Source organism: Pimephales promelas, chromosome 3, assembly GCF_988280905.1.
Source record: "Pimephales promelas chromosome 3, fPimPro1.hap1.1, whole genome shotgun sequence".
In the NCBI taxonomy this organism is placed as follows: domain Eukaryota; kingdom Metazoa; phylum Chordata; class Actinopteri; order Cypriniformes; family Leuciscidae; genus Pimephales; species Pimephales promelas.
In genome coordinates, this window is record NC_142771.1 from 30,477,645 (window position 1) to 30,498,790 (window position 21,146).

Sequence of the window (21,146 nt, forward strand, 5' to 3'; positions counted from 1 at the left end):
AAATCTGTATGATCAAAACACAAAAAGAAAGATTTACCTGTCCAGCAGAAAAGAAGCCATCAAGGCGTCACTTTTCAGCCCCTTGAGGTCCCTCAGTTCTCGCCAAACGCTGGAAAGCCACGCCGATATTCACACGGCTTCTTTGTTTATCCAACAACTTTTTTTGTTCATTACCTTTTCATGTAATGTTAATGACTTCCTTTTTTTGACTGGTTTGCCTTCGTGAACTGCAAATGTGAACTTAGATTGGTCTTTCTCTGCCATTGTTTTGGTATTCCTAGGTTCCGTGCCTCTTGAAATACACAAATCAAACGAGTGCGCGCAAAAAGGCAGGTCCTGTGTGGCAAAAGGGTGGTTGCCATGGTTGCGAGAGAGTGACAGTTGCCTAGGCCAATCCGTTGTTTCGCCCCGTTTTGAAATAATGAGCTGCGTTTAGTGCAGGTTAAACGGTCTAGAGACACTCGATTTTTAGACTCTTTTTATCAGGATACTTACATTTTAATTATGCATTGGTATATATAGAAAGTTTAAACAAATTTGGAAAAAAGTTTTTTTTATAAAATTTCTGCCTACAATCCGTCCCCTAACACAATTATAATGTTTTCATTATAATTTCATGTAGCCGATATGACAGCACATTTTGCACTTCCAATCATGTAGAACAGTGTGCATCTGAAGTGTCTCAGGTGTCAAGTGTTGAAGGAAATAATTCATTATTTATCAGCTTTAATATATCAGCCAAATTTTATTATCAGGCCCAATGAGCAAATATCGGCCGATACCGATATGGTGGCCGATATATTGTGCACCCCTAATTTATTTATACATTTATGAGTAAAATAAAAATAAAAACCCATGATTTGTGCTATACTGACTCTGCAGCTCCATGGCAAAAGAAATAGTTTCAGCTTTAGAAATTGTGAGAATCTGAATGCGAATGTGCCATAGTCAGATACATGAAATAAATTAATCTTATTACTTGGTTTTTTAATTGTAATGGCGCTTCTTCAAAAGTTCCAAGATAATCATAAATATAACATTAAACGAACTGGAACTACTTAAGAATAATCGGATCAGTACCACATCCTTGCGATTGTCATCCCTGCAAACAATGTTTTCCTTGACATGCCTCCTTACAAGAACTATAAATTCATCTTCTTTCCAGACATTTTGACAAAAGATGAATTCCTCATGAAACAGAAGATAGAGCCCATCATTTATTCCAAGGAAAAGCAGGCAGGCACATATGAGTGCATCACCCCAGAAAATATCGAAGCAGTTGCCTTTAAGGTACAGTAATAAATGTTCTTTTCAATATAATTTAATAATAGCTAAATTATGTTTATGCTTTTATGTGCCGTCACATCTTCTGCTTTCTCAAGAAGCTTGTCATATGTGTGTGCTTGCTGTTTTGCCAAACAGTATCATTTAGAAGAGCTTCCTTTTGGTGAGTGCTTAACCCTTTCCTAAAGACACCAATGGGATTTCACACTAGCCCTGGCCCAACTTCTTAAATACTAGCAATGTTTCACACTTGTCATTTCGAAAAAGGGGTTAAAGGGTTAGTTCACCTCAAAATCCTTTACTTGACCCTCATTCCAAATCCATAAGGTTGTCCACCTTAACAGAGGTTTCTGTCCCTCCATTTGAAAGTTGAGGTAGCCAAAATTTCAAAGATCCAAAAAGGCATCATAAAACAAATCCATATGAATTGAGCGCTTTAATCCAAGATATCGCTTTATACTGAATGATAAACAGATTTAACTTGTCCTCTGTTATGTCTAAAAGCCTATCACTGTGAGAGGGGAATCAGCAGTAGTATGTAGGAGACAGACAGCTCCTGATGGCCTGCAGATGCAATCTGCTTGTTGGGGTTTTATCAGGTGGTTAGATGAGAGGCAGCATATTGTTTTTCACTTGCTAATGTGTCTAGAGATGAGTCTAATTTTCCACTGCAAAGCTTGAGTTGTGCCGAAAACAGGACAAAAACGAGAACCGACACCTTGCTGGATGAGTTCTCGATTCTCTTTTCTGGTTTAAATCATACATGAATATTTACAATATAGTTTGGCTTTAATTCTGAACGCATAAATACAACAAAATGAAAGTGTATTACCGTTTTGCTTCGTAGAACAAGCACTGTCTTCTGGAAGCTGATCTGAGCTGTGTGAAAGACCTGTTGAGGAGAGAGATCTACCCCATCGTGATCTTCATCAAAATCTGTGAAAGGAACATCAAAAAATTAAGGCAAGCGGTCTTTCGAGACTCATTGCACTCTTGAGTGAATGCATGTCATATTGAGTATTCAGCTCCAGTTTGAAGATTCATTATTAATGAGTTTGGGATGTTTTCTTCGAGCAGACGGCTCCCGCTGAAGGTGGACTCGGAGGAGGAATTCATGAAGATGTGTCGCTCCAAGGAGAAGGAGCTGGAGACGCTGCCGTGCTTGTACGCGAGCGTGGAGCCGGACTCGTGGAGTGGGGTGGAGGATCTCGTCAAGATCATCAAGGATAAGATTTTTGAGGAACAGAAGAAGACGGTCTGGGTGGAGCAGGACATGCTGTAACCTGATCACGGAAGCAAGTTTCTGCACATCAAAACTCTGCTGCATGCACACATGTGCAAACAGACACAGGCTTGCGAACAGGAAGTGACTCTGTCAGAGGCCACAGCTTGGTGAGGTGTGTGTGTGTGTGTGTGTGTGTCGAGGAACGGCTCCATGTGTTGCGCCTGAGGGTCACATAATAGGCCGTGGAAATGTTCTCACCCCTGAGATTCGCATCTATTATTCTCCTGAAGCGAAGCCGTTGTCAATAAAACATTATCCTTCCCAGCATTCACCTGCAATGCTCAATATAGTGCTTCAGTTTTATTCTGGTCGATTTGTGTATAACTGTAAATTCAATCAGATGCAATTATTGTTGCAGTATACAGTATGTACTTTTTATCTTTGAAGGCACAGTACATACGTTAATATAGTTTGTTTGTCACTTCTATATTTATTTTAATACAAGCCCATAGTGTGATGTGTTTTCAAAGTTAGTCTGTATAGGGATAACACACGTGTGTTTTTTTACTCGGTGCCCATTTCAGCTGCTACCTAAATACTCGCATACTGTAGTTCAATGGCATTATATGTATTTACATGCTGAGCTCAACTTGTTGTTTTTTTTTAATGTTGGCATTATTTTGTTATCACAACGAGAGCTGTTTCTGATTTAAGCCTCATCCAAATATTCTTATCCGTGTACCGTCTTTACTCTCAGCCATTTATACACACCATGATTTACGGGTAGCTTACAAATAATAGGATTTTTGCATTTTAGGTTAATGTGAATGTATATGGGAACGTTTATATTTTAGGTGTTTATTGTTATTCACCCGCTGAATGTATGAAGTCATTAAAAACCTCAAGTGTAATAATAATTATAAAAGAGTTATGAAGAAATAATATTGAATGATTGATGTCAACTACACTCATTCTGACCCACAGCATACAGATGTGTCGTGTGTATAATTTTATATATATATATATATATTTATTGTTGAGATTGATGGCAGCCTTATCACCCATTTAATAAAACGAAACAGCAGTGATTATCTAAACGAAAGGGTGTGTTTTAGTTAATGTTTGTGTGGCCTCTTATTCAGGGGTGTACATCCTTACTTTGAAGGGTATCAATTTTGGAAAAACAAACAGATTACTAGTAGGACTATCCTTTCCTATCATATCCCACTCCAAAGCCTTGATTTTAATGATATATACATTTTGTTTTATAAACTGACACAGGAATGTACTTTGCAGCTGACACAACATTGCATGGTGTGTTTTATGTAATAAAAGGATTTGAGAAGCAGCATTTATGGGTCAATACTCACTTTTCACGCACATGTGCTTCAGAAAGCAACTGACACATTTGTGCTGTTGAAATGAGAAGTGAAAAACAGTAAAAGGGCTTGAAAAGAGGAAAAATCCTGGAGAGAGTGTGTCACGGGCAGCGCAGTGGAAATTTCAGTTGGGCCCCGACAAGCAGACTTCTTGTTGCTTTATGTGGTGTTGGTGGTGGTTCCTCTCAGAGCAAGCGTCACTCGCAGACAACAACTCTGACGGTAAACCAACTTTCCACTGTGATTGTAAACACCATAGAAGAGGCTCTCGGATCTGTCGCCGCTCACTAAAACAGGGAGAAATACAACACAACACATCACATTAGATGTTTACGACCTGAAAATACTGGGCATCTTTTGTTGTTCAGAATGAAATGCTGTGTTTGCTTCCTTTTAAACATGACAGGTTCTTGTTTAGGATTAATGCATATCTAAAAGGCCAAGGGGAAGTAGAGATATATAATTTGCACATCAATGCAACCACATTATGTTTTGAAAGTCTTGGGCAAACAAACGTTAGAGATTAAGCACAAACTAATTTGTATCCTTTGTCAGAATATATTCAAAACCCACGACATGAAAATCCAGTCTATACAACTTGCCACACTTCCAGCGGTTTTTGTTTGTGCCTTTCTTACACAGAAGATCACTACAGGAAGTGTCGCGTACGTCTCGAGCGTGTCAATTTGCTGTGGCAGATGGCTTGCCAATCTGTTGAATGCAGTGGTCCCTGCATCCATCAATCAAATCTGTGAGGAGCACCGGCGCTGAAATGTCATAATGGACTCCATGGAGGAGTGTGTCTGTCACAGACATCAGAACCTTTCTGTCTCGGCCCATCTGTATCTCCCTATTTCACCCACAACCTTATAAGCGTTACACAAAATGTGTGCTTTGTCACAGAACTTTGTTAACAAAAACACATTTTCAAGATTATTGGGAAAGCTTTTGCTCATCAGCTGCACCCTTGGAAGGTGTTTAAAGTCACCATGAAAATGTTTCTTTATGGAATATTGCAGTATTTATTAAAGGACAACTCCGGCGCAAAAATGAACCTTTGGTCTAATTACACATTGGTACATAGTCAACCGTTCTCTGAGATTTGTTTTCATGATTGTCGAATGTAAAAAGTTTTATCTCTAAAAACTGTTTAGCTTATAATGGTAGTATATAGGGCATAGAGTAATGAAAATAAAAATCGCTAGCTAATAACAAGGCTCAAAATAGCCCCACACTAAGACGGTAGCATAATCAGGATCCCTACATGCAAACCGAAGCATTGAGAACTGTGTAAGTGTACAAACCGTTTAATAAGAAGATATTTTTGAAAGACAGTCTCGAGCAGTCGAACCATGAATATCTGGCTCGTTCACATCTCACGTTCTCCTTTAAGAATGTTTTTTTTCCCCGTGCACATCATTTTTTTATTTATTTTTAAAAAATGTGCCCTCAAAATAACTTTTCCTCCCTCTTGCATCTCTTTTTTTCTCTGATGACGTTTTTAATGGCGTGAGGGCGGGACAATCTGTCACTCACATGAGTTCAACCAATAGCAAACCACAACCATCCAATCAATTTCCATGTACAAAATCAACTTTTTTTTTTCTTGTTCAAGAAGCCGCTTCACTCGCAATACTTCACAGGCTAGGGAAGAAATATATTTTACAATAGGGAAGAAAAGACTATCTCAACTTCCGTTTCATGCAGACTTTAATGTTTACATATGAAGAGTTCAGATGCAAAAGCCTCTAAGTGCCATTTGAAATGTTCTTCTTTAATGATGATTTTTATCAAACTTGTATATTTAAGTTCAGTAATTTCACTTAAATAACAATTAATAGGTAATTATCATTGCCATTTAAGTGAAATCACTGAACTTAAATATACAAGTTTGATAAAAATCATCATTAAAGAAGAAAATTTCAAATGGCACTTAGAGGCTTTTGCATCTGAACTCTTCATATGCTGCTGCTCTTTATGTTCATATTATATCACTTTAAAGTTGATGTTATTTATATGGTATCTGCTCGTGAAAATACTACGCTATTTTCTTTTGTTATTAAATCTTACAACCTCCCCCTGATAAACATGGACTTGTTTTTTTTTCTTCCAGCAAACCTCCCTCAGTCTATTAATGACATACACTTTTCCATATGAGAGTCAATATGCTGGAATCAAAGAGTAGCATAAATTTAATTATTTGCTGTTTATTTAATTAGACATTTCCTTCTGTGCTCTGAGACCAGATGCCTGCTGGGTTTAGAGAATTCTTATCTCACTTAATTAGACTGGACAAAGCTTTGAATCTGTTTTACTTTCTGATTCCCTTGCTAAATGTGTTTCCAGCATTTGTGCCTGAAAACATTATTTTATCCGTTTTGTTCTAAATGTTCTTAATGAATAGTCTTAAATAACCTTTAGAAAACTGTAGAATCTGTAGAATCATTCATTTTTTTAAGCTCTTGGCCTATGACGATAGGTCATAGTGAAAGGGGCCAAAACAAAAAAATCAGCATAAAAATGGGACTTTTGCATTACTATGTACTTGCTTGAGACAAGAAGAGCTTCGTAAAGATCCCTTAAAAATTCTCCTTTTGATGTACAGGTTTGAAACAACATGAAGCGGAGTAAAAAAAAGACAAATATTTCATTTCTGCGTGACTTGTCCCTTTAACCCTAAAACAGTATTCTGGACAAATGTGGGCAAAATAGTTTTGATTTATTTTAAAAAAATACTTCCCTTGATCTGAGCGGTCAAAAGACTCAGCTACTTTTCCTAAGTTTGCCTCCTGAACACACACAATTTTTTTTGACTTAATTCTACAATGTTAAGTGGGTGAAAAAAACCCAAAACAAAACAAAAAAAAACTTCTTAATCTTGTATTTGGGTCAAAAATGGGCACCCATAGAAATGAATGGGAAAAACTGTAATTTAGAGCATTCTAAAATAAGCCAAAATAAGACAACAGGTGACAGCAAAGTCACTTCATCTTTAGGTTTTAGCTCTAAGAACTTATTGGAATGATATTTTAATATAGTTAAAAAAATAAAATAAATAAAACATAAAAATAAGCATAATTTACATACAAAATAATGTTACTTTTTGAAGTAAATAAATCCAAAAATACCCCCAAAATAAAAAAAACACCATAAATGGATAGACAAAACTTTATCGAAGACAGTGATATAACATTTAGAATTAGGATCACACCTGAGTCCTCTGTGCCCACATTTGTCCACAATTACAGGATTAAGGGCTACAACGATTGCTTATTATCAATTTTTAAAAGGCTTTTAAAGACTATATTTTTAAAGAGTAAATGCTGTTCTGATTTCTTATGTAAAATGCATGCACAAATTAATGTTTTTTTCTTTTTGTTTTTTGCTGACATAGAAAATACATGCTCATTGGCCAGAATATGCAAAAGACTTACCATAAGACATTAACTTTGAATGCTACATAAAAAAAGAGAAACGAAATCTACATTTAAGGCTATTTATCTATTCAGTGACTTACCAAAAGTTTATATTCAATAATGCCATAATAATAACGTTACAAAACTCTTGCTTTATCCATAAATGAGTTACAGTATGAATACCAAAAGTTATAGCACTTAGTGCTCCATTGCCACTTTTGCATGAAAGCATAGTGTGAAACATGGATGGTGGTGATGTTTTTTTTTTTTTTTTTCAGCTCTCCTCAACAAATTTTCCAAGAATGCTATCATGTGCAATTTTGTCAATGAGAACAATGGATACTTGTATTTCTGTGTTGCTTTCTGATTTGGTGATGAAAATGTGTAATCATGGCCGTGCTGGTTTCTGAAAGCCTCTTCAGCTGCATTTCGTGAGCATGTTGATTTCATTTTTCCTCCAAAAACCCAGTCCAATTAACCTCCTGCTTGAAAATCAACTTGAAAGCTTTTCCATTAAATGTTTTCCTTGTGCACATCAACTCGACAAATAGGTTTAAGAACTCTGCGTTGGGACCACGGTAATCAGGGAGTGTTATTTCCAGTGCTGTGAATGGCACTGAATTATCTACTTGGAGGAGGAACGAAAAAATTGTCACTATTTATATGCTAATTTAAGAAGCCCTGATTTTCATATGTAGGTGGTCAGTGGGACTAAAATAGCCCGCTCTACTTTACTGCACCTGTGGTTTTAATAAGAAAAATGTGTTTGTGATACTGGGCTGCATGGGCTAACATTTAAATATGAAATATTATTTGAGATTGTTGACAGTATATGTGTAATCCCATAATGTCTTATTAGACGAAAACGATTAGTTGGCTGAACAACCATTACTTATAAAACTAATTAGATTCAACACAAAAAAATGAAGTATTCTTTTAACTTTTCCAAAATTTGAGTTCATGCAACATATTCTTTACTTAAAAACATTTCACATTGCATGAACTCAAATATTTAAGTACACATAACAAAGGTTTTCTCGTTAATTTTAAGTAAATTTATTCCTAGTTGGGATTACTTAAAATGAATGATGCAAAAATGGTGCATATAATCTATAAAAAACATAGCTCATTATGTTTTTTAACCTGCGGATGAAGCTATAAACTTTTCAACATTATTGATCTGACCGTTTCTGATGCTTTTGTATGAGAAATAAACTGAGCATGGACAATGGCATCATTTTTGGCAGAATAGATGAAATGAATTTGAAAGTAATAAACTTTACAAGACAACTGAACTGACTTTTCCTGTTATCACTATAAAGCTGCTTTGAAACAATCTGTAAAGTGCTATATACATAAAGGGGCCTTTTTTTTTTCTTTTAGCTCGACACGTATGAATCTAACAGACGGAGCTCATTTTACAAAAAGAAAACAATGATGTACGTCACGTGCACTAGCAAAACATGACTAAAAGGAAATGTATGAATGTATGCACAGGTTAACACTGCCCTCTGCTGAATGAACAGTTATTTTTTATGAGCCTTTTTTGTCCCTATAACAACCCATGCAAATATATATAAAATATTCGTCAGGCATGATTAAATAAGAGTGAAATAAAGTGGTATTCAGTTGGCCATACCAAATCAACATTGCTGCTCACTTGAGGTGACCCGCTCAAATATTAATGCAGGAATTTATTAGCCTACGAATATGACTAATGAGATTGGACATCATAACTATATGTAAAATGCACCGTAAAAATGTTGCTGCCTTAAATTTGTAATCAACTTGGATGTTTAAGTTATTTCAACTTAAATTACATTAAACTGAATTTAAAAAAAATGAATTGAGTCTTGTATATCATTAAAAGGCTGAAAAAAAGTAGCTTTGCATTATATTTTTCTATGATAAGCAGTGAATCGATTTTGTTTAAATTATTCATATTTGAAAAAAAAAACGTTTGTCAATCAAAAAGACACTTTGTTGTCATGTGACAAGGGCTGGGTCTCCATGATTCACAAGCTTGATTCGCCTTATACGATTCACTTTGTTTCGGTATATTTAGTGTTTTGCTTACATGTTAAGAAACCCTCACTGCTAATGCTGAATGGGCAGTATTTAAAACTATTTCAAATCAGATCTTGTCCTTTTGAACCATTCATTAAAGCCCCCTGTAGTCAATAATTTAATCCCTTAAAGGGATAGTTCACTTTGAAATTAATTTTCCATATGTTTTAGCTTACCTCAAGGGCATCCAAGATGTAGGTGTCTTTGTTTCCACAGTATTTTCAGTTTTGATATTTTTTAGGTCAAACCGTTCTTGTCTGTCAGTCTTATAATGGAGGTCTATGGGGTCCACCTCAAAGAGCATGCACAGAGAAGTCCAAATTAAATATGATTTAATGACTCGTAAATGTAAGTACACATTGATGGCCTAAGACACGAAACGAACGGTTTGTGTGAGAAAACGAACAGTATTAGACTTCTCTGTGCATGCTCTTTGAGGTGGACCCCATAGACCTCCATTGACAGACAAGAACGGTTTGACCTAAAAATATCAAAATTGAAAATACTGTGGAAACAAAGACACCTACATCTTGGATGCCCTTGAGGTAACCTAAAACATATCAAAAAATTATTTCAAAGTGAACTATCCCTTTAAAACTCATCTTTGAGCCCCAAAATTACATATTTAAACATTTTTTTCCAGTGGAAAAAAAAAGCTAAAAACTTGGACTTCAAAAGAAACAATTTAAAAAAAAATGTATTTTGCCCTTAAATTTTACACTGCTGGACACTGTAGACCTAACATGTAGGGAAAAAATATGACACCAAAATGGAGATTTGTCAGACATTCTTATTTGTCACTGATACAGGTGCTTTGTACACAGTTTATCATGCAAATTGTTTTAGTCAATAATAGCCTACCTTTTTTATTCTCCGTTTGCTAAGTTTCAAGTTTTAGTAAGCACTGGCACACAGACAGTAGTCCATGCGGACTTGGGGCCACTGTATGGCATTTCTGGCACTGGAATCCCCCCTCAGGTCTATGCAAACGCCCATTTCGCAGTGGCGCCCCCTTCCGACCACGCGCTACACGGCAGGAGGGGCATCGGAGATCAGTCCAGCAAAGAAACTTCCCACAACTGAGAGGAAACACCAGAAAGCCGCTCACGCTCCTTCAAATGACCTTTTGGGACTTACATCGCTACCAGATTATAAAGGAATACGTGTTTCAGCTAAATAACATTTCCTAACAATATTTACCGCTTGATGCTTTTTCATTATCACCACGACCAAAGGATTTGTTTAGTAGGCAGCTGCCCTTTTTCAAAGTTTCAACGGACAGTAGTGGTCGCTTTGCTGGGGAAGAACTTCTTCAGTGTCAACGCTTTTTCTTTCACAAATGTCTTTATAATGGAGGAAAATGCAGTTTATTGTTTGTTTTAACCGCTGAATATTCGCAGTTAGATATTTGCCTATTGATATAACGTTAGTCTATTCCATGTAGATGTTGTAAGTTACAAAACACAAAGTCAAGTTCTCGGGCACTTTAATGAATACATCAGGTGGTAACGTTAACTAACCGTGTCGAAGTTGTAAAGGATGGCTGGCGTGGTACGCACCCTGAGCCGGTGTCTGCTGCCCGCTGAGGCCGCTCATGACGACAGGAGTACCGGGAAAGAACGAGCCCGCGAGCGCGATGTGAACCCGGAGCGCGAGGCGAAGCGGCGCAGTCGCGAGATAGATGCCATGCTCGCGCGCGAGAGGCGCTCGGTGCGGCGTCTGGTGAAGATCCTGCTGCTGGGCGCCGGAGAAAGCGGCAAATCCACATTCCTCAAACAAATGAGGATCATCCACGGAAAAGAGTTTAACCAGAAAGCGCTACTCGACTTCAGGGACACGATCTTTGAGAATGTCATCAAGGTAACGGTCCCATACATGACTGTTTGCATGAGTTTTTGTTGTTTCTGACGTCATATTTGTCTGTTTTGTTTGTCAATAATTTTGTGGATATGCTGCCTTTTAAATTTGTTAAGTCATACACTAAATTAGATGATCAATAATATTGTTCATTCATACAAACAACTTGAATTAACTTTAAAAGCCGACTTGACTGATAGAGAAAATATTAGACTATTTAATTGTTCAAGTTAATGATAGATAGATTGATTTAAATGTTACTGATATAAATATAAATTACATTTTATTTTATAAATTATAGCTATGTATTAGTTCTGTCTCACATCTAACAGAATACTTAGCAACATCTAAATATAAGCTAATATGCACTACATATTATATACACACATTATTTAAACACATTTTTATGTTAGATGTGATTAAAGGAGTAACTTAGTTCACTTTAAAAAAAAAAAAAAACTTTTGCTGATAATTTACTCTCCCCCATGTCATCCAAGATGTCCACGTCTTTCTTTCTGCAGTCGAAAAGAAATTAAGATGAAAACATTCCAGGATTTTTCTCCATATAATGGACTTCAATGGGAACCAAACGGTCCAAGGTCCAAATAAGAGTGTCAGTGCAGCTTCAAAGGGCTTTAAACGATTTCAGACAATGAATAAGGGTCTTATCTAGCGAAACTATTGGCCATTTAAAAAAAATAAATAAAAAAGTTTAAGTTTTATAAGCTCAAATGCTCGCCTTGCTCTGTTCTGTGATGCGCGTTCCTGACTCTCCTGTTCAAACTCGTTCATCAAATGAACAAACCTTTTTTCGAGTCATGACTCCAAGGGTCCTAGATAAGACCCTTATTCATCGTCTGGTGTCGTTTAAAGCCCTTTGAAGCTGCACTGAAACTCTCATTTGGACTTTGAACCATTTGGTTCCCAATGAAGTCCATTATATGGAGAAAATCCTGGAACGTTTTCATCAAAAACCTTAATTTCTTTTCGACTGAAGAAAGAAAGACGTGTCGTGGACATCTTGGATGACATGGCCGTGTGTAAATTATCAGCACAAGTTTTTTTTTTTAAAGTGAACTACTCCTTTAATCCTGATTAATCGATTTGACAGTGCAAATATAGGCTACATGAAAAAAACCAGTTAGCATTGTAAATTATTTAAGCAATATTTATAATTAACTCAAACTTGAATTTACAGTGGACATGACTAAATAAGTTAGTAATGGATAGATTTCATTAAATGGAACTACTGAATCAATAATCTTAACAAAATAATACTGTTTTATAGCATCAAAATTCAAAGCGTCTTAAAATTATGTGCCAGATTATGTAGTTAGGGTCACTAAGGACAAGTTTCTGTACCAATCTTGCCTGTTTTCTGCTGAGACAGGCTCTTTTGTCATAATAAGTAAGCTAAACATGCTCATCACAAACGAGAAACACAAATAAATGCCATTTTGCATTCAGCATAATTAATACTTCCTCAGTGTCTCTGCGTCAGTCATCAGAAAGAGCTCACATGAATTCCCATCACATGTGCTGTCGGACATGCATACTCACATGAGTTGCTATCAAACCAATTCTTTCTTCATGTTGGCCTATATCAGACTAATTACATGTCCAGATCAGTATAATTAGACTAATTAGGACACCCATGGCCATGTGAAAAAATCTATGATGTATCTAACTTAATCATTTTACTGTTAGTCATGTGATGGTTGTTTTAGGCATCTGTTCTACCGCAAAGCAAAATCCATGGGGATCATTCTTGGGTCATTTCCCTATAAGCACGTCTATTTAAGATGCCTGTGTTTAATGACAGTGGCTTGACTCACAGCTCAGAGTTAACGGGAAATTAGTGAAAATGCGTTCCAGACTATGTGTGTGTGTGAGAAGACATGGGCCTGGGGCCTTTGTTTTTGTCAATGTTTGGCCTTTCTGGTAGAAGCAACTTTTTAATGTTTTTTTTTTTTTTTACAAACCAGTAATCGCAAATCAGCAACTTAACATTTAGGCTGGCAAATGCTCTCCAGAATTACAAGACTAAGTTTAGCTGTCCTTAAAATTAAGCAGTACATTGAGTCACTTTGTTTTGTCTAGGTTCATCCCTCACTGTGCCTGACTTATCATTGTGATCAGCTCATGTGCTTTCTGAGCTCACGTGTCTTCGGATGTCTCAATATGTCTTGATAAAGAAGACTTCTGTTATTTTCCCCTATCTGTTCTGTGTGCTCTTGTGTCTTCCTCTCTTAATCTCTTACTTAGTTTCACATTAGGTTTAGGAAGTTTACTGATGTGATACATCTGATGTGATCATAGTAAAGACTTCAAGATGAGCTGCTGATTGCACAAGACATGCTCTCCATGTCACAATAGAGAGAAGATCTAACACTCTTTGTAACGCCCATGTGCTTAGCAAGCAGTTGACGGAGTCCGAATTTATCTGTGGCGTTTTGTTATAACGGAGCACGTCCATTGTTAAACAAATCAGTGTATTGTGCTTTGTCTTGTCATTGTTGTCTTTGATTTCATGATCAATGATGCTCATTCTAGCCTTATCTAATAATTTAATACAAACAAAATGCTGTTTATACAACATGCAGTAACAGGAAACAGGAAATGATATCATAGTGAGGAGGACCCCTGCAGACCTTCATGACTGTATGTTGAGGTCAGTAATTAGTCAAAATATCAGACCGTTTTACCAATTTGACAAGGCCGGGTTAGTTCAGGTCGTAAAATGTCATGTGGTGCAACTCCTCAAAACATTGATAAATTATGAGTTAATAATTCAGGATATATTGTAAAAAGAAAACACCTTTTACACCTTTTAAAAAGTTTGCAAATTATTGAATTAAATGCAACTACATTAATCATCACTGTTGTATTGCATCAAAACATCTTAAAATGATTATTAAGTTATTCTAAAGTTACCAAAGCCATGTTTACTTGCCCAAACCTGCTTGTTTCCTGCCGCCACATGCATTTTTATGTCTAGTAAAGCAAACATGGTCCCCACACAAATGAGAAAACTCAAATAAATTACATATTTTGAAAGTAAACATTAAGATTTGCACACTTACATGTAGGCGTATTAAAGGAGTAGTTCACTTTAAAAAAAACCCTTTTGCTGATAATTTACTCGCCCCCATGTCTTCCAAGATGTCCATGTCATTCTTTCTTCAGTCGAAAAGAAATTAAGGTTTTTGATGAAAACATTCCAGGATTTTCTCCATATAATTGACTTCAATGGGAACCAAACGGTTCAAGGTCCAAAAGACAGTTTCAGCGCAAACTGTTCAAAGGGCTTTAAACGATTGCAGACGATGAATAGGCTAAGGGTCTTATCAAGTGAAACGATCGCTCATTTAATAAATAAATAACAAAGTTTAAGTTTTATAAGCTCAAATGCTCGCCTTGCTCTGTTCTGTGATGCGCGTTCGTGACTCTCCTGTTCGAACTCGTTCATCAAAATGAACAAATCTTTTCCCGAGTCAACTTGTTCATTTCGTTCGTTGAATGAACCAAATGACACAAAAAAAAGATTCATTAATTTTGGCATATTTGAAAGTAAACATTGTTTAAAGCTCTTTGAACAGTTTGCACTGAAACTGTCTTTGGGGACCGTTTGGACCCCATTGATGTCCATTATATGGAGAAAAATCCTGGAATGTTTTCATCAAAAACCTTAATTTCTTTTTGACTGAAGAAAGAAAGACATGGACAATCTTGGATGACATGGGGGTGAGTAAATTATCAGCAAAAGTTTTTTTTTTTTTTAAAGTGAACTACTCCTTTAAAGGTTTAAAGAAAAGTTAGGCCTATATTTTAAATGATGAAATTTTTAGAGTCATTACATTTTAGTTTTAAAAATGCCGTAAAGTTTTTCAAACCCACTTCAATACAAAGTGCTTTTCTGCTCTACTGAACACAAATATGTCTGTATTCTGGCAAAAGATGGTGATCATTTATTAAGTTATTTAACTGAAACGATAAATATTCCTATCCTTGGTCTTGTTATCTTACCCACAGTTTGGCCAAAAGCAGGGCTGCCAGATCAGAGGTTTGGCTCAGTGGAAGAGTTTTGCTTTATATGGAAAAGGATATGTTTCTCAGAGCGTCAGTGCAGAGGTCCATATGTTCCATCTCCATGATTCTTGTCCACCAAAACCTTTGTCAAACAATCAGGGATCACATTTAGACTCCAGGGGCCTCATTTATAATCGTTGCGTACACACAAAACAGGCCCTGAAAGAGGCGTACACCACTTCTGATGCATAAGTTGTGATTTATAAAAACAAACTCGACGGGAAAATTTGCGCACCTGCACGCAAACTCTGACCCATGTGTACGAACGTTTTTATAGACCGATGGTGAGCTGGAGTTAAATGTCTTTTTGGTTACTTTTAGACAGAAAATGTAAAGAAAATTATACATATACAGAAAAATAATACAAATATAATTTCGCTCTCCAAGGCTTTCACTTGAAGCAAATATCCATCCCTTCTTAAATGTAACTAGGTGTTGTAAGTTCCATGGTTATATATATATATATATATATATATATATATATATATATAATGTATATACATATATATATATATGAAGAGTTCAGATGCAAAAGCCTCTAAATGCCATTTGGAATTTTCTTCTAGAATGGTCATTTTTATCAAGCTTGTATATTTAAGTTCAGTAATTTCTCTTAAATGGAAATTAATAGGTAATCTTCATTGTCATTTAAGTGAAATTACTGAACTTAAATATACAAGCTTGATAAAAATGATCATTTTAGAAGAAAATTTCAAATGGCATTTAGAGGCTTTTGCATCTGAACTCTTCATATATACATTCTTTCGCTGCTGACTGGGATTTATAAAGTGAATTCTGTGCAGGTTCTGGCGTACGCATGGTTTTATAAGTCTGTACGTTTTTTGTTGTATACACCATTTTTGGCTATCGGGCGAACGGCACGTACACTTTTAGTAAGGATCCTACGTACAGTTTTATAATTGAGACCCCAGGAGAATATGTCAGTGACACGACTGAGACAGAGCTAAAAGATTGACTTTGTTTGACTGGGACTGATTGCGATCAGATCTTCTTCCCCCCACGTAGAAGCTGCAGAACTGAGCTTTCTTTGTGCCGATGATGTCATCAGTTTATTTTTAATAAGACCCCTTCACCACAAAGTATCTAGTAGGTCGGATCTTTTTAATTAGCTTCAGTCTGCGTTTTGGAGCATCTATTTGTATGATAACTTGAAGTGAGTTTTATGACTAGTCGCACTAAACGGCCTAAGTGTATGTGTTGGCACTGATTGCATGGTCCACACACTGCTCTTTCAGTCAAGTGGAAAGAGCAAATGGGCATGAAGAATGTGCCTAAAGTTTTGTGTTTCTAAATAGTTTACCATGGATTCTTGTCACCATTCATTAACTGTAGATGTCAAACAGTTTATGAAACAATTTGTGTAGATTTGAAAAGCTTAGATTATCAGGGTCTATGAAGTAAAAACAGAGCAAAGGCCTAGTTCCACTAAATATTTTTTAACATCAAGAACGGTAATGATTACTATATTAGCGTTCACACCAACGGAGAGTAACAATATTATAAACCTGCCACAGCTTTTGCACTCTAAATGCACTAGCTCTCTAAAGCATTCATCAGCTGGAAAAAAACAAAACAGTCTAGCAGTGATTCCAACAATATAATTACCCTGTGTCGTTAACCTTATTGAATAATTTAATGAGAATAAAAAACTACTTTTATTCAAGTCAAAATATTTCTTGGCTGAATCAAGGTTACAACAACAAAAACCGTAACCCTTTAATATGCCCTTGTGGTGCAATTTTAGCCATTTCCCCCACAATGTGCATTTTGACGTAGAGATGATAGACTAGCATAGAGATGCCACATTTTGACTACTTGCCTAAAACAGTCGAATTGGTGTGAATAATTTTATAAAATTGGTTGGGGATTTCGTTTAGTTTAGGTTTAAAACAGTTGTCCATTACTGGGGCAAAACATTTTTTTTTTTGTTTTTTTTTGTAGAACAAAAAGTAAAGCGTGCGATAATACGTTATTTCACAGCCCAAAAGATCTGTGAATTGGATGCGGAGCTGGACTGGAGACCTTGTTTGTTAGCGATGAAGTCAAGGTCAGATTGGAATAGCTCCACAATGGTGGTCTCTATGGGCTCTTGGTATCGCACAGTCCACAGAGCCAGAGGAAATGCCTCTCCTCAGTGCAGACAGTGAATACGGCAAACAATGGCGATTTAGTCATGCCATCATCTCCCCTCTGACCATTTGTCATCACCCTGTTGTTCAGCCCATCCCTCTGTAGGCTTTAGGATGATGACAGTGTCGGTTATGTTTGTTTCACTGATACCAATTTGGAGGAACCCAGTCCAGACTTTTCCTCAGGGGTGGAAAAAAAACATGAACACACAATTAGAGAGGTTAACAGTTGCATGAGCAAATCTTAGCCTATGTGCTGATCAAATTATTGGTTATTTTAAAGATAACATTATCTTCATTTCAGCCACTTTACAGTGGCAAAAGTCCAGGACATAGTCCTCTCAACTCCTTCCAGATCCTTCCATTAATGCCTTTTGGGGATTACGGCACCATTTGCCTGTGGTGATCTGGAAAGAATGTAAAATATTGTTACGATCAGTGATTTTAAGTTAAAAGTTAAATACTAATTTAAAATAAATCCTTTATCATTGTCCCAGGGTATAAGTGCACATTATTGGAAAAAAAGGGAGGTAACACTTTACTATAAGGTCTAATTGGTTAACATCAGTTAATGCATTGACTAACAATGAGCAGTATTTTTTAGTTACAGGATTTATTAACCTTTATTAATGTTATGTACTAAAAGCGCTTTTGTTCATGTACAGTAGTTGACAGTGCATTAAGTAATGTTAAAGCTACACTGTGTGATTTTAACCCCCATCTAGCGGTGTAAAGATATATGACCATCCAGTGAATATATATAAGTTTCTGTTCCTCTCAATTCCAATTTCGTTTTAACTCCTACGGTGGCCAATGTAGTCCAAGATTAACATGGCTTCCAGTTCGACCTCGCCCATGAGTGTTAACCAAAACGTAAACGCGAAAGGCGAAGCTTGAATTAACGGGTATGTCCCTCTTTGGCTAATGTACTTTCAAGATGGAGGGGCAACATGGCAACCGACATTAGAACCCCTTACCCGTATGTATTTTCAATGGCATATTATACACTCACGAGAATACTTTATTACTTGAACCAAGTAAATATACTACCATAGCACATACTGTATGTCTTTGAAAGAATTAAGTGTTTTTAGCTAAGAATAAACTAAAAGAGTTACACAGTGTAGCTTTAAAAAATATATTTTTAAATAAGATTAATAAATGCTGCTGAAGTATTTTTCATTGTTCATGTTACTGATGTTGTAGTTATGATCCGATCTCAAACTAGATGGATAAAATCAAAACCCATCCCATACTAGCTATTTCCCACTTTGATTTACAAATATGCATTACAAAAGCTAAATGTGTTGTGTGAGTACAGTCTTTAATGTCCAGATAAATGATTTGATACACCACAGTCAGTCTTTCCTTTCCTGCCTTGTTGTCATTAACCCACTTTGAATAGGTTGTGTAATCTATGTTTGGGAATTTATTACTTCCTAGATCAGTAGCTAGCTAGCTATCTATTCATTTCTGTTAACTCTTTGTGAGAGTGATTTAAAGTCTGACCTGAGACTGACATGACGTGTCGGGACAGGATAAAAAAATCTCACCTCAGTTTGGCCCCTAGTACCCCTCACTTATCATTTGATCCTCCAAGAGTCAATTTCCCTATTGCTGCAGTCTCTTGTGCAATGGGACACCAAGTCTGGCATTGAAGCATTTCCTCTGTTTACTACATCCTCGAGAAAATAGTTGCGGTATTCAGTAACGGCCAACAGAATGTGTTTTTGCTCCATCATCCCTAGGAGAGCGCGTACGGAGGGGCAAATTACCAATAAGTTGTGCCACACTGAAAGGTCTGAGTTCATGCGTCCTGTTTGCAAGATGTGTGTGGGGGAGGATACAGGAAGTAGCTGAAGGGTGACACAGGGAGCAAGCATATATCAAGCCCATCTTCCTGTGTGATAAATCTGAGAGTTCCTCTGTGACCGAAGTCTTGGGAGGCTCCTTCACTGGTGGCTTGTTTATGGCTTAAGAGTTGTTGCTGATTTAACTGTGGTTGCTCACCGGTGGGGAACCCATGAGCGGCTGCCTGGATTGCTCCCCACATCTGCTTACGCTGCAAAATCGCAGCGCTGCCATTACCACCACTGGAGTAATTACTACGCCTGACACGCAGGGCCCGTCTAATGCATGTCAGATGAGGGCCGACGGTTAGGATTCGCTGTCAGCTGCGTCTCTCGACAGAAACCAATATCCCTGAGTTTCATTTTTACTCTTTGTTGACTGAACATTCAGGAAATCCCCTGCTTTTTCAACAAACAACAAGGATAATGTAATGAATTTTGTCTGTTTTAGACATGGAAAAGTCTGTGGCTTTTCGCTGAAGATTTCAAAAACAAGTCGCTTCGGAAGATGCCATTCAAAACAAACACTGAGGGCTTGTTTTCAGGAGGCATTCAAGAAACGCTAGGAGACATGCTCACGGCGAGATGAGGTTTTGGTGGTTTTCAGAGATATTTTTGGGACTTTGCCACAGCTCAGGAAGAGATTGGAAGGCCTGCAGCTGACCTCTCCGCTGTGATAAAGCCGCCTCACCGCTCTCTCTCTCTCTCCTCTTGCCCTGACTGTGTCAACGGATCAAGCCAAGGAGGACAGGAAGATACGTCTACGCTTCCCAGATAGTATTGCCCAGAAGTGGGTGAGAGGTCAGAGATGGTTGGAAGGGTTTTGGGGGCAGCCTCTTGGAGGCAAATAAAGGCAGAAGTGGAAGTGAGTTTGGCCACTAGGAAAGTACCCTGAACCAAAAAACACTATTAAGATTATTAAGCCTAACTAGTAGGGAGGCCTTGAGCATGAACAACTGTTTACATTTGTCAACTGTTTGATGGCTTGGGGAATCTTGGGATTTGGGAGGTGGGGGAATCTGACGGATTTGATGGAGTCAGCCAGACTAACAGGACTGTACCACATTCATTTCCTGTCGCTCTCCTGCTGTTTCATTGGTTTTGCAATGCTTGCGTCTTGTGTTGATATATGCATGTCACTTGTACACATGCGGACAGACTAAGAGTCTCTGTTGTGTTTACACCCAACCCAATGACCTGTCGTGCTGGAATGGCAATAAACGGACTTGTCCGGGTTACGGGGTCAAATCCCATAAAGCACCTGTGCCTGAGGAATCTTCTTTGGAGGCAAAATCTGGCTGGACGCGCTAATTACTGTAGCATACATTTGCCCAGGGCACTTTTGAGTGCTTGTGTCGATGATTCATACGTGGCCCTGTAGAGCAGAAAGAGAGGCCTAGGACCCCCTTCTGGGACCCTGAACATCAGGATGTTATTCCAGTGAAACAAAAGGAGGGTGAAATGTGCTGCAAAGCAGGATTTTGCCTCGGTTGATAGTGCTGCAGTTATTATTGTGAAAAGTCAATGGCCTTATGTTACATTTACAAAGCGTCTCATGATATTTCTGCTCGTCCACAGAGCCCAACCCTCCTGGTTACTGCCAAAGAGTCTCAGTTCAGGGTTTTGTGTATTCAGTGTTATGCTTGGAAGTGAGGAGGCTCATCACGGAAGTTTAGTTTCAGTGCATTTGCTGTCCTTAACGGGGCTTTCTGGAGATGTTTTTGTTTTTGGCTTCAGAGTGGAGTGTTTCAGGCATAGGCACAAATCTTGTGTTTTGGAAATACATGTCATGACTGAACAGTAGTAATGTTCGTCCAAATGCAGGTCAA

The 21,146-nt window shown here is 37.4% G+C and overlaps 2 protein-coding genes across 3 annotated transcripts in view; both read left to right on the forward strand.

The window, feature by feature from the left end:
• card11 (caspase recruitment domain family, member 11) overlaps positions 1-3,427 on the forward strand; it is a 34,596-nt gene extending 31,169 nt beyond the window's left edge. The window contains exons 22-25 of one of the 2 annotated variants that reach the window (XR_016155166.1): positions 1,166-1,290; positions 1,423-1,447; positions 2,132-2,247; positions 2,362-2,385. Coding sequence is in view for 1 of the 2 variants with exons in the window: in XM_039685754.2 (XP_039541688.2) it covers positions 1,166-1,290; positions 2,132-2,247; positions 2,362-2,566 (446 nt within the window). In the remaining variant the exon portion in view is untranslated. Of the gene's footprint in view, positions 1-1,165; positions 1,291-1,422; positions 1,448-2,131; positions 2,248-2,361 lie in introns of both variants that reach the window. The other variant, XM_039685754.2, reaches the window with a different exon arrangement.
• A 6,988-nt stretch (positions 3,428-10,415) lies between these two features.
• Positions 10,416-21,146, forward strand: part of gna12a (guanine nucleotide binding protein (G protein) alpha 12a) — a 35,515-nt gene continuing 24,784 nt past the window's right edge. The window contains exon 1 of the mRNA XM_039685755.2: positions 10,416-11,231. Within this exon, the coding sequence (XP_039541689.2) occupies positions 10,911-11,231 (321 nt within the window). The 5' untranslated portion in view covers positions 10,416-10,910. The remainder of the gene's footprint in view (positions 11,232-21,146) is intronic.